General features: G+C 34.4%; 1 protein-coding gene across 10 annotated transcripts in view; it reads right to left on the bottom strand.

Annotated features, from left to right (window-relative positions):
* CNKSR2 (connector enhancer of kinase suppressor of Ras 2) overlaps positions 1-14,002 on the bottom strand; it is a 333,138-nt gene that overhangs the window by 138,302 nt on the left and 180,834 nt on the right. For 7 of the 10 annotated variants that reach the window (XM_078146630.1, XM_078146627.1, XM_078146628.1 and 4 more), the window contains exon 9: positions 8,115-8,261. The exons of the other annotated variants lie outside the window; for them this stretch is intronic. In XM_078146630.1, coding sequence (XP_078002756.1) covers positions 8,115-8,261 — 147 coding nt within the window. The remainder of the gene's footprint in view (positions 1-8,114; positions 8,262-14,002) is intronic. 10 annotated transcript variants of the gene reach the window in all.

Here is a 14,002-nt window from a genome sequence, read left to right on the forward strand (position 1 = left end):
TGCAATGGTATAAAATTAATACTAGCTATCTTTTTTTTTACTAAATGGGAAAGAACAGAGAAAATAAAATACAAAACAGGATTAAGCTCATGCTAGTATTTATTTCCATTTCCCCCCGCGAAAGTCACCACTCTTCATGACATTCTGAATAACAAAGGAATACAATTGCTACTGCTTCTGTTAATGGCTAATGGGATGTCAGAGCTAAAAGAAGACAGCTGAAACAAAGACCACTTATTTCCCTTCCTCCATTTTTGTAGTTTTGAATCTTTATGTCAAGCAGGGTATTTTTGTATTCTCTTCTCCCGTTCTTACATCTCACCTTACTTTGCTCACAATTTCAGGTTGGCATGTGTATGTATCTGCATTAGCCATGTTGCCAGTGATTAGAGGATATGTCTAATATATATTCTTATGATTAGAAACACAGTTCTATAATAATTGCCCTGACACTTGGCTTCAAAACTCGTCTCTATAGTACACAGTTTGGTATGACATAACGTCATTTTGAATCCCAATAAAAGGGGCTGGGTGGGGCCTTAGAGAGTACCATAGGGCTTATGGAAAGACTTGTTGCATACTGGAAGGCATTCATTATAGCATGGTGCTCTCACTTTATCAAAAGACCTGAAGCATAAGAATCTTGAAAATAGAACAAATGTTAGAATATGTTGTTTTTCTTAAAAACTTCTAACCAAAAAGCTTATGATGGTCTTCTGGGAGTCAGTATCATTCATTTCCTAGTTAATTCAAATTCAATACCACACCAACATAATCCAGCTCTCAGAATATATTTAATACTGCTGTGTCAAACTGGCAACATGAAGTACAGGGAATTTTATTGTTCTAACAGATCTAATTCATGTTCCGACTTTGCCATATTGTCAAGTCAGTTTAGAGATGCCATTTTGGGAACCACTTATAATGCCCCGGAAATAAAGTATTATACAACTTTACCCCTTTCATCCATGTTCAACACTATTTGAAGACTCTGACTCTTTTGCCATACACTTTTCAATGTTGCCAATAGATTGCTGTAGTCTATTTGAAACTTTCTTATTGGACCTACTCATTTTATTGTTTTGTCAAGACTCCTGGAAGATGCTGAATTTGAGAGAACTATCTCTGAAACACACATGGCCTCAGACACCAGGAAAGTGAGTCCTTACATGGCCAAGCAAGAATTTGGGTTACAATTCTAGTTCTTTTATTTGTTACATGTGTGACATTAAGTAAATTGCTTCATTTCTTACAATTCTCTCATCTCCAAAATGAGAGGGGTGGTTAGCACCCTTCATCTTTACCTCAAGAAAAATATCATGATTCTGGCTATAAGGCCCCTTTCAGCTCTGCATCTTATGTATTTTGTACAAAGTTTAAATCATGCTTTTTACCTAAATCAGTTTAACTTGCCACCTTGATCAGACTATTTTGCTTTTGTTGCATATAAGCCTACTGATTTTGAATATACCCTTACAAAACAGCTAAAGACACTATAAATGAAACTTCCAATTCAAAGAACATCTTGAAGTAAACTAAATACACTCTACACTCAAACCAACTAATGCAATGACAATCAACAGCTCGTTTTCTATTCCAGAAAAAAAGACAAGGAAATCTGATCAGACCAATTTGGAAACCAGGTCATTGCTCTGGGGCCACTGTAGGTTCATATAAATTGAAATCTCCCATTTGTCCAGCATGGAATGAGTATAGATCTTCTTTTTGTTACTGATAACATATCTTCTTTATATTCCCCCATCCCACAAAATGTATCTACATATACATGTATATGTACATAGACATATCAATTTATATGTGTATTTAAATGTATCATCTTACAATAGGTGAGCCAAAGAAATAATCCAAAGAAGTTAAATCAATCTGAATAGTGAACTGTGAATGGATGGCCATTCTTGAGAATTTTTCTAAAATTTTTCTAAAAGTCCAAAGGATCCCGTGGCTTTGGTTATTAAACACAATTTTAATTTTTTCATGTCCAGTCTTTGTATCATCCATTACCTTTAATTTTGAAAATTGGAGACCTCCCCCCTCTTAGTTATAGTTTGGCTAGCTATTCTAAAAAGTACCTAGATGCCAGAAAGCCTAAATTAGTGATTCTTCCCTTCAATTATTTGATAGCTTCTTTGGTGTCTAAATATTGTGCAACAGGAATGATTTTATTATTTTTGCATAAACGTAAGAAATTTTTTCTTTGCTACAAAATGATTTAGATAATATAGATTTTTTTTAGGTCATGAGTTTGAGTTTGACCAAGAAATAATGTTATATATATATATATCTATAAACAAATGATTATAGTTACACATAAATCTATAAATTAACAAGTATATATGTATATAAATATATAGGCATACTGTGGCCTTCACAAAAAAAATGCCTTTTGTATCACCACAACATTTTTAAATCATAGGCTCTTATTAATCCTTGGTCAAGTATCAGTTCATAAGTGATTAATTTATCCCATTGGGTCATCTCATTGAATGGACTGTATTGCTCTGAATGTCTATTAATTTGCTTTTCCTAGCACCTTTTAGTCTTGGGGTATATTCAATATTGTTCTGCAAAATCTTTTGAATTTCTATATTATGCTTATGCTATCAAGGAAGGAAGACATAGGGTAGCTTTCTAAATCACGATTATGCAAGTCTTTTGTTAATTTCAGTAAAACACACAAATGTATCTGAGTCTTTTTAAAAAATTCGATTTACTGAAACAATGGGCTAATGCAATGTGATGTGACAGCTGCCTGAAGCTATTTACTAATCTGGATATGTGCAAAATGGAATCATTTAAGCCTTGCTGTCAAGCAGAATTACATTTTTGGTTAAACATTGATTCTCCCACCCCATTTCTTTCAATAACACTGGCTTCATCCCTACCATTAGTTTTTGTCCTACTCAAAATAATAAACCCAAACTATTTTACCTGCAAAAAGACCACTTACAGATTTCAATCTATCACTACTAATATATTTAAGCCAGCATTTTGTGCTGTTTTATATTAAAATAATTTTATTATTACATACTTCTGCAAAATGTGTATTTTAACATACATGATATTTACATGATTAGCATTATCAGTTATTCTGGGAAAGCAATGCCATTTGATGTGCATAATGATTGTAAAGCTGTTCTCTTTTCATTGCTTAAAAAGGATTCTTCCTCTCTACCCATTCTTAAAAAGAAACTTTCTCCTGTTCATCCAAAATATTTCATTATCATGCAAAATTGGCACTTAGATATATAGATATCTATGGCAAAAGTCACAATAAAAAACAAAACCACACAAGTACAATGCAGATATTATGGATTATAAATACAGTATAATTATTATAAATTAGAAAACAGACTATGAATATAATTTCAAGATACATAGCTTGACCTTGCATTATGAAGAGCTGTGGGTCAAAGTGCTACCTGCACACTGAATGCATATCTCTACCAGTTTCAATTGTCATTTCAGGTTATGTTCTCTAGGGAGAAATTTTTGACACTATGCATTATGAAAAAATAAAAAAATTCCAATAATCTCTTCAAGGAACATTCTACCTTTGCAGAAAATCATTCTGTGTCCATTTAATTCACCCACACAATTCCAAATGACATTTCTCACAAGAAGAACCAATTTAAATGATCTTTGGATAATCATTTTAAAATACCTACATCTAAAAAATGTATTCCTGTGATTAACCCACAATTGAATTGTGATTTTTTCCTGATTCCAAGGAGCCTCAGTAAGAAATCATACTGTTCTCTTCTTCCCACTATCCCTCTAAGTATTTGGTGCAATTTACCAGGTAAAGCAGCGCCAGGGGATGTTTTTGCCAACATAGCATGGAAGATGCAATCTATCCCCGAATTTCACTCTAAAAGTGAAAAAGTGTCACCACTAGCCTCTGGGATGACAAGCTGGTTATCCATAGATAGCTACCAATAATGACAAACTCATGACAAAGAAGTTTTGCCTGTTTAATACATCATTAGAAGATTGTTGGTAGTATTGAACATGGCAACAGGAGCTGTTTGAAGGCCGGGAGCTTTTCCTTCTTAAAATGTACCTTTTGAGACAACAACTACATATATCTCAGACCTTCCAAGTTTTAAGAAATGCACAACTAAGAACTTGTTCTAAGTGAGGGGTGCTAAGGAAGTTTGATAGCTTACTCTTGTCAATTGTTAATTCATTCCACTTCATGACTGGAGAGTCAAATGAATCCAAATCAAAGTCCATCATTGGCTTATTTCTACTGAAATCAGTACTATTTTTAATACTTGCAAAACTAAAAAAAAAATCTAAAACTTTTATTGAAGTTTTAACTTTTCTTAACACAATTAGATTTTATGTTTTTAGTTTAAAATAAAGGGAATAACCTTCATTTATGGTTTATTTATTTGAATTTGCAGTACAATTTCTCTTTAAAATTTAAATAATTGTTTCTTGAGGATAAAATGTATTTAAAAGAATCCTTTGAACACATACATTAGCATCTACCCGTTGACTATCCACATTTTTACATCTAGATAGACACCATTTTTGGGGTAGCTATTGAAAAATAAACACAGGAAGTCTTCTCCCACTCCTCTTAATTGCAGGACCTTTCTCCTGTTAATTATTTATTATTTATCTTTTACATAGTTTGCTTTGTATATATTTGTTTGCATGTTGTCTGCTCTATTAGACTGTAACCATGCCAAAGTATTGTTGGGTTTCCTACATATGGAATTCTCAAATTTGAATTAACTTTGGCTAATAATTTAGCATCTACTTATAATTGAAATGGAAAACACTTAGAGAAATGATGTTGAGAATTTTGTACTCTCCCCCTTCTTTTATAGTTATGAGGGTTCTAGCTGTAGTGAACTAATCAGTAATGATACAATAAGAATGAAACAAAAAGAGAACAAAGAGTTTCTTTATTCTGGGCTCTGGACTGTCATAAATCTAAATGATTAAATGAAGACTCTGGATGTCTAGATATCTTGAAAATGATTATTATGTTTATTCATATTCTGTATTTTAGCACCTATTCCTTGGACGAGAATGACAACAGAATCATTTTGCTACTAAAGTGTAAAGCCATTCACAGGCTTAGCTGGGGAGTAAGTAGGTACAGTTTCCCTTATCACCTACCATTTTATTACCCTTTCCTTGCCCCTAGCATAGGATCACAGAAGATACTCACTCCATCTGTCAGCTATTGACATTTTCCCTCTGTGCCTGGGACGCTCCCTCCTCTGCTCTATTGCCTTCTATGAGTTCTTTGAAGTCCCAACTAAAATCCCACTTTCCAACAGAAAGCCTTCTCCTACCCCTCTTAATTTCGATGTCTTTCTCCTGTTGTAATTTAATATTTATCCTATATATAGCTTGCTTTGTATATATTTGTTTGCATGTTGTCTTTTGCATTAGATGGTATGATCCTTAAGAGCGTGGACTATTTTTTGACTCTTTGTGTACTGCCAGCCCTTAGCACACTGTAGGCACTTAATAAATGTTTATTTATTGATTGATTTAAAACTGAAAGAAACCTTAGAGACCATCTAATCCAGTACTTTCATTTTACTAGAGGAAACTGAGACCCAAGGACTTTGTTGCTTGCCCGAGATCACACAGGTAGTGTCAGTGCTTAGATTTGACTTCACACCTTCTACCTCCAGAGTCACTTCTCTTTTCATTGTACCAATCAAAACCTGACCTCATGGATAAATCTGGTAACTCTGCAATAGACACTGGGGAAACATTCCTGGTGAAACAGAGAGTTTTCCTTATCCTTTAAATCCCACAGCACACAGCCTCTTCATAAGGGCATCCTTGACACCACTAGGAAGTGTTCAGTCCAATACTGATCTTCCTTTACTTGCAAAGATTCACTTGTTACAGAAAGGACAGAATAGTGACTTCTTTATATCTTATTTTCTATGACAGACACAAGTCATTTGCAAAAATATCTATACATGACTTGTGGGTCACATGTCCTAGAATTTCAGTGCTATCCTGGTCTGTTAGAGCTATGTGAAAAATCTGACCCTGAGAATAACACTTAGCTACAATAAGATGACACTGAGGAATAAACTCAATTAGTGAGCTAATGGCACAGATTTCTTGATGTCTAGGGAATAGTTCTACAATGTTTTTAGGCTTATTCTATGATAATTCTGACATGAAGAATATGTTAAAGCAGTTCTCCATCAAAGTTCTCATTCTCCTGCTTTCTCAACATGCCTACAAAATGTGCTTGAGAAAGTGAGGTCATTAGAGCAATTATTCAATTGAAGAAGATTCTCTTCCCTTAATTATTTCGGTTCAGTCATAAGTGATTCTTATTTGGATACTGTAGTTACCTTAATTCTCCACTTCATTTTGTGTTTGTAGCCACATTCTAAAAGTAGGGGGAAAAATCATTAATATCTTCAGTCAAGATATTCTTTCGGAATAATGTGCACAGAACATCGAACTGATTGTTTGGTGTTTGAAATGAGAGATGAGGGGCTAAAAAAGAATTACTCATTATCATTGAAAATTCATGGAAAATGAAGGCAATCTCTGAAAAAATGGCCTTCATTTTCATCTCAACTATGACCCCCACCCATTAGACCTTGATGAAAGATCTTCTGTGTAAGCTATGCCAATGGGAAACAATAGGGTGGAAGAACAAAGCAATTTATGATGCAGTGAGTAAATAGAATGCCATGAAATGATGGGAGAGCATCTAGTGCCCAGTTCTGACATGCTAAAATTTGGTTCAGTGAATCATTCAAATTTTTTATCTTGTGGTTTATAGAGATAATTAAACATTAGAAATAATGTATACGTTAGTTATTGTTAACAGTCTATGTGTGTATTCTTTTGCGGAAAAAAAAAGAGACTTAAGAATTCAAAGACCTTATTGTAGAAACAATTCAATGACTTATTCATTTGGTTCAACTATAATGCTAAATTTTGGTCCAATGAATGGCACAACATTATAAAATGTATAAAGCTGTTCATGTTGAAAGATGGTGGAAAGTTTAGCTATTAGAAAAGTAATTTATGAAAATTTATTAGTGACAATTATAAAACTCGTTAATATTTTAAGCAGCAGTGACAGCAATGGTATTTTTACATCTTTCTTTTCCTTTTTTTACTCTTCTTTTTAACCTGGACAATGTGCAATGTTTTATGGGGCACTTCAAATTTTTTTTTTTCAAAATCGACTCTTCAGATGGGATAATAGTCTTTTTAAAATGGAGATTTCATTAAAGAAAAAGGAAGTCCTGCAATGTGATTAAAGATCATGTCTTAATCATAATGGGGGAATTTTTTCATCTTTCATCAATCAATGGCATACTTTCATCACCTTGTAGATATCTGTATCTTAATGACTATAATTTTAACAATGTCCAGAGTAATATATCATGATGATGGTTCTTGCTGAAATAAAACACTGAAATTCCAATGTAATGATTTCCAAATTTTTGGCACTCAGGCATTATCTACCTATTTATATTATTATTATTTATCATTACTATGTAAAGGAGATGATGAAAGAAAGGGTCAGTCCAAACTGTTTAAGTTGGTATATTTCCAGAACTAAAGTACAACTTATTTTCTTCATGATATTATAAGTTATTCTGTTGTGACATTCAAAAACTATTCTGTAAGCTATGATTTAATGTGTCTAAACTCTGTATGTGTGTGTATGCATGTGTGTATGTGAGTGTGTGGCATGTAAAAATAAAACCTTTAGAAGTAAGTGTGATTGTACAAAAGGAAACCATACATTTTCATGTTTTATGCATCTTTCCACAGGAGATATCCCGTGGTTCTCTGGATAATACTTCAAATGTTTATAAATCAATTGATGAGGAGGTGGGAGGGGAGGGGGGAAAGGCCATTTATAGATTAGAAATTAATTGTAATAACCCTATCAAATTTGACCACAATTGAGCCTAGCAGGGCAAGCTGTGAAGCGATCATTTCACAAACAAATTTTCCAAAGCATACAAAGTTAATCCATGTGCTGCTGAGATGAGGCACAATAATAAAGAAGCATCACTGCGGTAATCTATGGCTACAATGATGGTGTATGACTTATGATTAAGCTTCATTACCTGCAGAGCAAGGGGCTTCCATCTCATATTTTTCAGTAAAGCTGGTGCTGAGGTAAGCATGCTCTGAGGTCGCTTTTTCAAAGTTAAGATAACACCACTCGGGTCCTCTCGTAGAGCATTCACCAAATTTTTCAACTGCCACCCCACCTGGTAACCAGCAAAATCATCACAATAAAATTGAGGTACAGCATTCAAGATTCCATGTTTTCCCCCTTAAATAAGATTAGTAAAAATGACATCATAGGCGTACCACCATAAACATTTTTAGGATTTAAACTCAAGGAAACAACAACAACAATGAATTTTGAATTAATTAACCAAGTTATCCCAATAGGGTCTGTTACCAGGCAATACAAAAGACATTTATCACAGAAGACCAAAGGCTACAACAGACATTCTTTATGGAACACAGTAAGTTACAATGGAAAGCAATGCCACAATTGAGATCGCCCTTCTCTCTAGTCCAAACCATGAGCTTCATTTTAAAATTAAGTATTCATTTTTCTTTGGGGGGAGGGAGGGTGGAAGCATAGATTTGTTATTCATTCATGTAGGGAATTCCCTATGAGAAAACTCCATCTACCAGTGCAAGTCACACCTGATCTCCAACTTGTAGTTAGAGAGTTACATGGGGGCATAGAGAGGTTAAATAACTTGTCCAGAGTCACACAGCCAGGATATGCCAGAGACAGGACTTGAACTCTGAAGCTAGCCTTCTATCCACTATGCCAGGGACTCTAAGCACTCATATGACAGAAAAAAACATGGAACAAGCCTAAACAACATCCTGAATTTAAATACTGAGTTATGGTTGTCCCCCTCCCTCACCTTCTTTTAAGTCTATATGGTTCTTTTGTCTCTACTTCCAAATGCGGGCAATGTCATAACCTCAGTAACTGGTACTGACAACAGCAAGGCTGCATTCTGATGTATAGAAGGAAGATTCAATAAAAAATCTTGTAATGGGCTATAAAACTAAAATAAAAAATGACAAGGTAATGTTACTTGCATGCAACAGCTACTACAACTGTATGCCAAATGAGCCCATAAACTTCAGATGCAATATGTAGGATTTAATGAAGCTATCCTATTTGAATGCCATCCCCAAACATATTATCTAATTACAATGAAGTACTTGAAAAATACTCCAAAATCTGACTTAACCATTAGTCCTTCTAGATTACTTCACTCATTATCCACTTTTATTTCATAAAAAATTAGGCAGCATTATTTCTATTAATTTGTTTTGTACATTGACTTATGATGGATTGCCAAATAGCTGAAATCCTGGAACCCAGCTTCATAGGAGGGGCTGGGAACAGATGCCACATTTTCTCTTATTACCTTGAAGTTTGTTGAAAACATTACACTTAGCAAAGAGATTAAAAAACAAACAAACAATTTTCTCCCCCACAAAGATAACCATAATTGTCAGAATTTCTTCTGAAAAGTACCTTAGGTCCCAAATTAGTTTGAATTGAGAGGAGAGCTTAAAAACCTACATTTTTCAGTCTGCCTAATTTTTTCCTAGTCATCAAGAAAAGAAAGCAAGTAAGCTTTTTCTGTTAGCTAGCTGCATATAAGGAGGAACTATTTGCCCCTTCGTATGTTGCCTGATTTTTCCCAAAAAAGGCGGCATAGAACACTCGGAAGTTGTACTGAGAAAGTAACTTAGGAAGGAGTTAGTTTAGAATGATGCAAGACACCATGGTAAGCTTTCAGCAGTTTCTTCTTATGGAGAAGTTGCTTAATAAATATTGATTGATTGATATAACTTGATTTCAGTTTAGAATTCTACTTAAAAGACAGAAATATGGGAGGGATAATTGACAAAGGGATAAGGGATAAAGTGGAACCACATTTTATAGTTGAATTAAATGTAAACACAAGAATATTTTTACAAAGTTATAAATCCCAATTACATTTAAATTGGGAGGAGAGATGGAGGATGAAGGCAAGGAATTGATTCCAAAAACGGATGGTCAAAAGAGAGTTTGGGGTTTAGAATCACAATAGCTGGATCTAATTCCCACCTCTGTCACTTACTAGCTATGTATAAGTGCTGTTATCTCTTTGGGTCTCAGTTTTCTGAATTATAAAATGAGGGGATTAGGCTAGGTTCTTTCAAGGTCTAAATTTAAATCCTGAATAGGAATAGGTAGGTGGCACAGTGGATAGAGTACCAAGCCTGAAGTCAGGAAGACTTGTCTTCCTGAGTTCAAATCTGGCCTCAGATACTTATTGGCTGTGTGACCCTGGGCAAGTCACTTGACCCTGTTTGCCTTGGTTTCCTCATCTGTAAAATGAGCTAGAAAAGGAAATAGCAGATCACTCCAGTATCTCTGCCAAGAAAACCCCAAATGGGGTCAGGAAGAGTCAGACACGACTGACATGACAACAACAACAATGACAACAACAGGAAGAGCTGGGCAATTCAAGGCTGTATGGTGATGATTCCACTAAATGTTTGCAAAAAGCTCTTAATTTTTCCCAAAGGATTTTCAAATATGTGAACTCATTTGATAATTCAATCGATAAGGATCAACAGTGATGGAGCCAGGGAAAAAGCCTTACTATATACTTTAAGAAGGAATTCTCTGCAAAAGCATATGCACACTGAAGCATTTGGTAATCAGGATGTCATAGAAACCATTTCTGCACTGGAAGAAGAAAATACAACATGAAGTTACATCCTATTGTCTGTCCTTCCTACAAAGGAAGACTACTCAGCCAGCACAGATGATGAAGTGAGTGGACTATAGAGTTCCAACTAGGAGAAATAGAAAATATCCCTAAGCAAGAATTGCCTCTAAAACATAAACAATGGCAATGATTTCAATAAACTATTCTTTCATTCAAAGAGTTATTTAAACATAAATGCAGTCACTATGGTATGGGCAACTCTAGATTGCCACATGTTCTTTCAGTATGTCCATTTTCAACAGCTAAAGATACATTAATGTTTTAAAAGTCACCAGCTTCAAATTAGGAGAGTGTGGAATAGTTTATTTCTCAGAGCTATTGATAACGGAAGAATTTAGAACCAAAGAAAATATAGAGAGCATTACAAAATGCAAAATAAATAATTTTGATTATATGAAATTAAAAAGGTTTTGCACAAATAATACCAAGGTAACCAAAATTAAGGAAAAGCAGAAAACTGGGGAAAAATTTTGCAACAAGTGTCTCTGATAAAGGCCTAATTTCTCAAATGTATAGATAACTGAGTCAAATTTATAAAAATACAAGTCATCACTAATTGATAAATGATCAAAAGATATGAACAGGCAGTTTTCAGACAAAGAAATCAAAGCTATCTATAGTCATATGAAAAATGCTCTAAATCACTATTGATCAGAGAAGCATGAATTACAACAACTCTGAGGTACCACCTCATACCTATCAGATTGGCTAACATGACAAAAAAGAAAAGATGAAATGTTGGAGAGGATGTGGGAAAATGGGGACACTAGTGCATTGTTGGTGGAGTTGTGAACTGACCCAATCATTCTGGAGAGCAATTTGAATATGCCCAAAGGGCTATAAAGCTGTGCATAGCAATACCTCTGCTAAGTCTATATCCCCAAGAAATTAAAAAAGGGGAAAAGGACCCACATGTACAAAAATATTTATAGCTCTCTTTTTCTGGTGGCAAAAATTGAAAATTGAGAGGATGCCTGTCAATTGGGAAATAGCTCTAAACAAGCTGTGGTATATGATTGTGATGGAATATTATTATGCTACAAGAAATGACAAGCAGAATGATTTCAGAAAGACCTGGAAAGACTTACATGAACTGATGCAAAGTAAAGTGAGCAGAACCAGGAGAACATTATACACAGTAACCATAATATTATATGATGATCAATTGTGAATGACTTAGCTATTCTCAGCAATACAATGATCCAAGACAATCCCAAAAGACTCACGATGAAGTATGCTCTCTATCTCTAGTGAAAGAACTGATATCTGAATACAGACTGAAGCATACTATTTTTACTTACTTTCTTTTATTCTTTTTTTATTCAAGTCTTCTTGTACAAATGACTAATATGGAAATATTTTACGTGATTACACATATAAAAAATAAAGGGGAGTAATATCAGATTTGAAAGACAAAAAAAATCTTCTTCCTTTAACTTCTTTAATCACCCAGGCCACTGGTTTGGTTAAGGCCAAGCATCATCACTTCATGTGGTAGAGTACTAAGACAAGGGCACTAGAAATTTAGGAAATACAACATTCTTTACCTCCTTTTCTCAGCTGATTTAAGTGAACAACTTATGTAGATAGAGATAGAAAACTCTGACATGTTATTCCATATGAAATTTCATCTAGATTCTAAATCTTCCCACCTAGCATTCTTTTGTCTCTACTTTCAAATGGAGCTAATGTTATACCCTCACTAACTGGTACTGACAACACCAAGGCTACATTTTGATGTATGGAAGATTAGCATTGGGCTAGATTAGCATTGAGAATGGTTATTTAATTCTAAGGAAATTAGTGCATTGAGTATCTCAAAACATTAAATTACAATCAAATCGAGTAGTTCTCAACAACCTTCCTTGAACCACTACCAATAGCTAAACAATATTTAAAAACAAAACAGAAACAAGAACTTGGACCTACCACAAGAATGGAAATACGTTAGCTAGACATTTGTCAATGTTAAGAAGTAACTAATTAGTATAATTTGTTAAGTGATGAGAATATTCAATAAAAATGCAGAAACAGAAAGCCAAATATTGTGAAGCAGATAGGTGGCACAGTAGATATAGTATAGTAGTCAGGAAGACCTGAGTTCAAATCTGAGCTCCAACACTTACTATGTGATCCTGAGCAAATCACTTAACCCATTTGCCTCAGTTTTCTCCTCTTTAAAATGGGGATAAAAGCAGCACCCATCTCTCTCAGGATTCGCTGTGAGGATCAAATGAAATAATAATTGTATAGTGCTTAACACAGTGCCTGACACATAGTAGGTGCAACATAAATGTTAGCTAGGAAAATATGTGAGATAGCTGAATTATATTTGTTGGAGCACAATTTCACTGTTTGGAGATAGATTTTTAAAATTAATGAACAAAACAGGCCAGAAATTCATGACTTAAGGTTGTCAGATATATCAGGAAAGCATTAGAATACATTTTTAATGATGTGAGAAAAACTTCAGCTGAATTCTTGAAGGCCACCATGATCTCTCTTGAGCATCCAGAACTAAATAGAACTTCAAAGGTTTCTCAGAGTAAAACAAAATAGAAACACAATAGTTCCATTAAATGCTTCATATAGGAGTTAAGGGAGAAAAAACCATTTCTTTTCTTTTTTTTTGGTTTGTTTTGTGTGTGTGTGTTTTTTAAGGCAATTGGAGTTAAGTGACTTGCTTAGGGCCACACAGCTAGCAAGTGTCACGTGTCGGGTTGGAGGTCAGATTTGAACTTAGGTCTTCCTAACTTCAGAGCCGGTGCTCTATCCACTGCACCACCTAGCTGGCCCTGAGGAAAAAAAAAAACATTTCTAAGTATTCTTAGAATTCTCTTAAAAGGGAAGAATATGATTAGTAGGCCTTTGTTTTTGAAATTTCAGTCTACTAATAATTTTTTCTGTCATATCCCATGACATTCAATTACATCATGGGTCCTTCTTTTCTGTCTGGATAACTTTAACAGTCCTTTATTCTTTCCATCTGTATCACATTTTAACATAATCACCTTTTTTTCTTCCCCACAGATGAGCTGGAAGACCATCAAATCTTAAATAACTTTAAACTCACAAAAATCATGGTTTCTCTTTATGAGACAGAAAGTAAAGGTGAACAACATCATGACAGTCCTTGCCCATGAAGACTGGCTTGTTCTTGAAAATCCCTACATATCTCTAGTAAT

The sequence above is a fragment of the Phascolarctos cinereus genome, unplaced genomic scaffold (assembly GCF_003287225.1).
Source record: "Phascolarctos cinereus isolate Bilbo 61053 unplaced genomic scaffold, phaCin_HiC Scaffold_726;HRSCAF=1367, whole genome shotgun sequence".
Classification (NCBI taxonomy): domain Eukaryota; kingdom Metazoa; phylum Chordata; class Mammalia; order Diprotodontia; family Phascolarctidae; genus Phascolarctos; species Phascolarctos cinereus.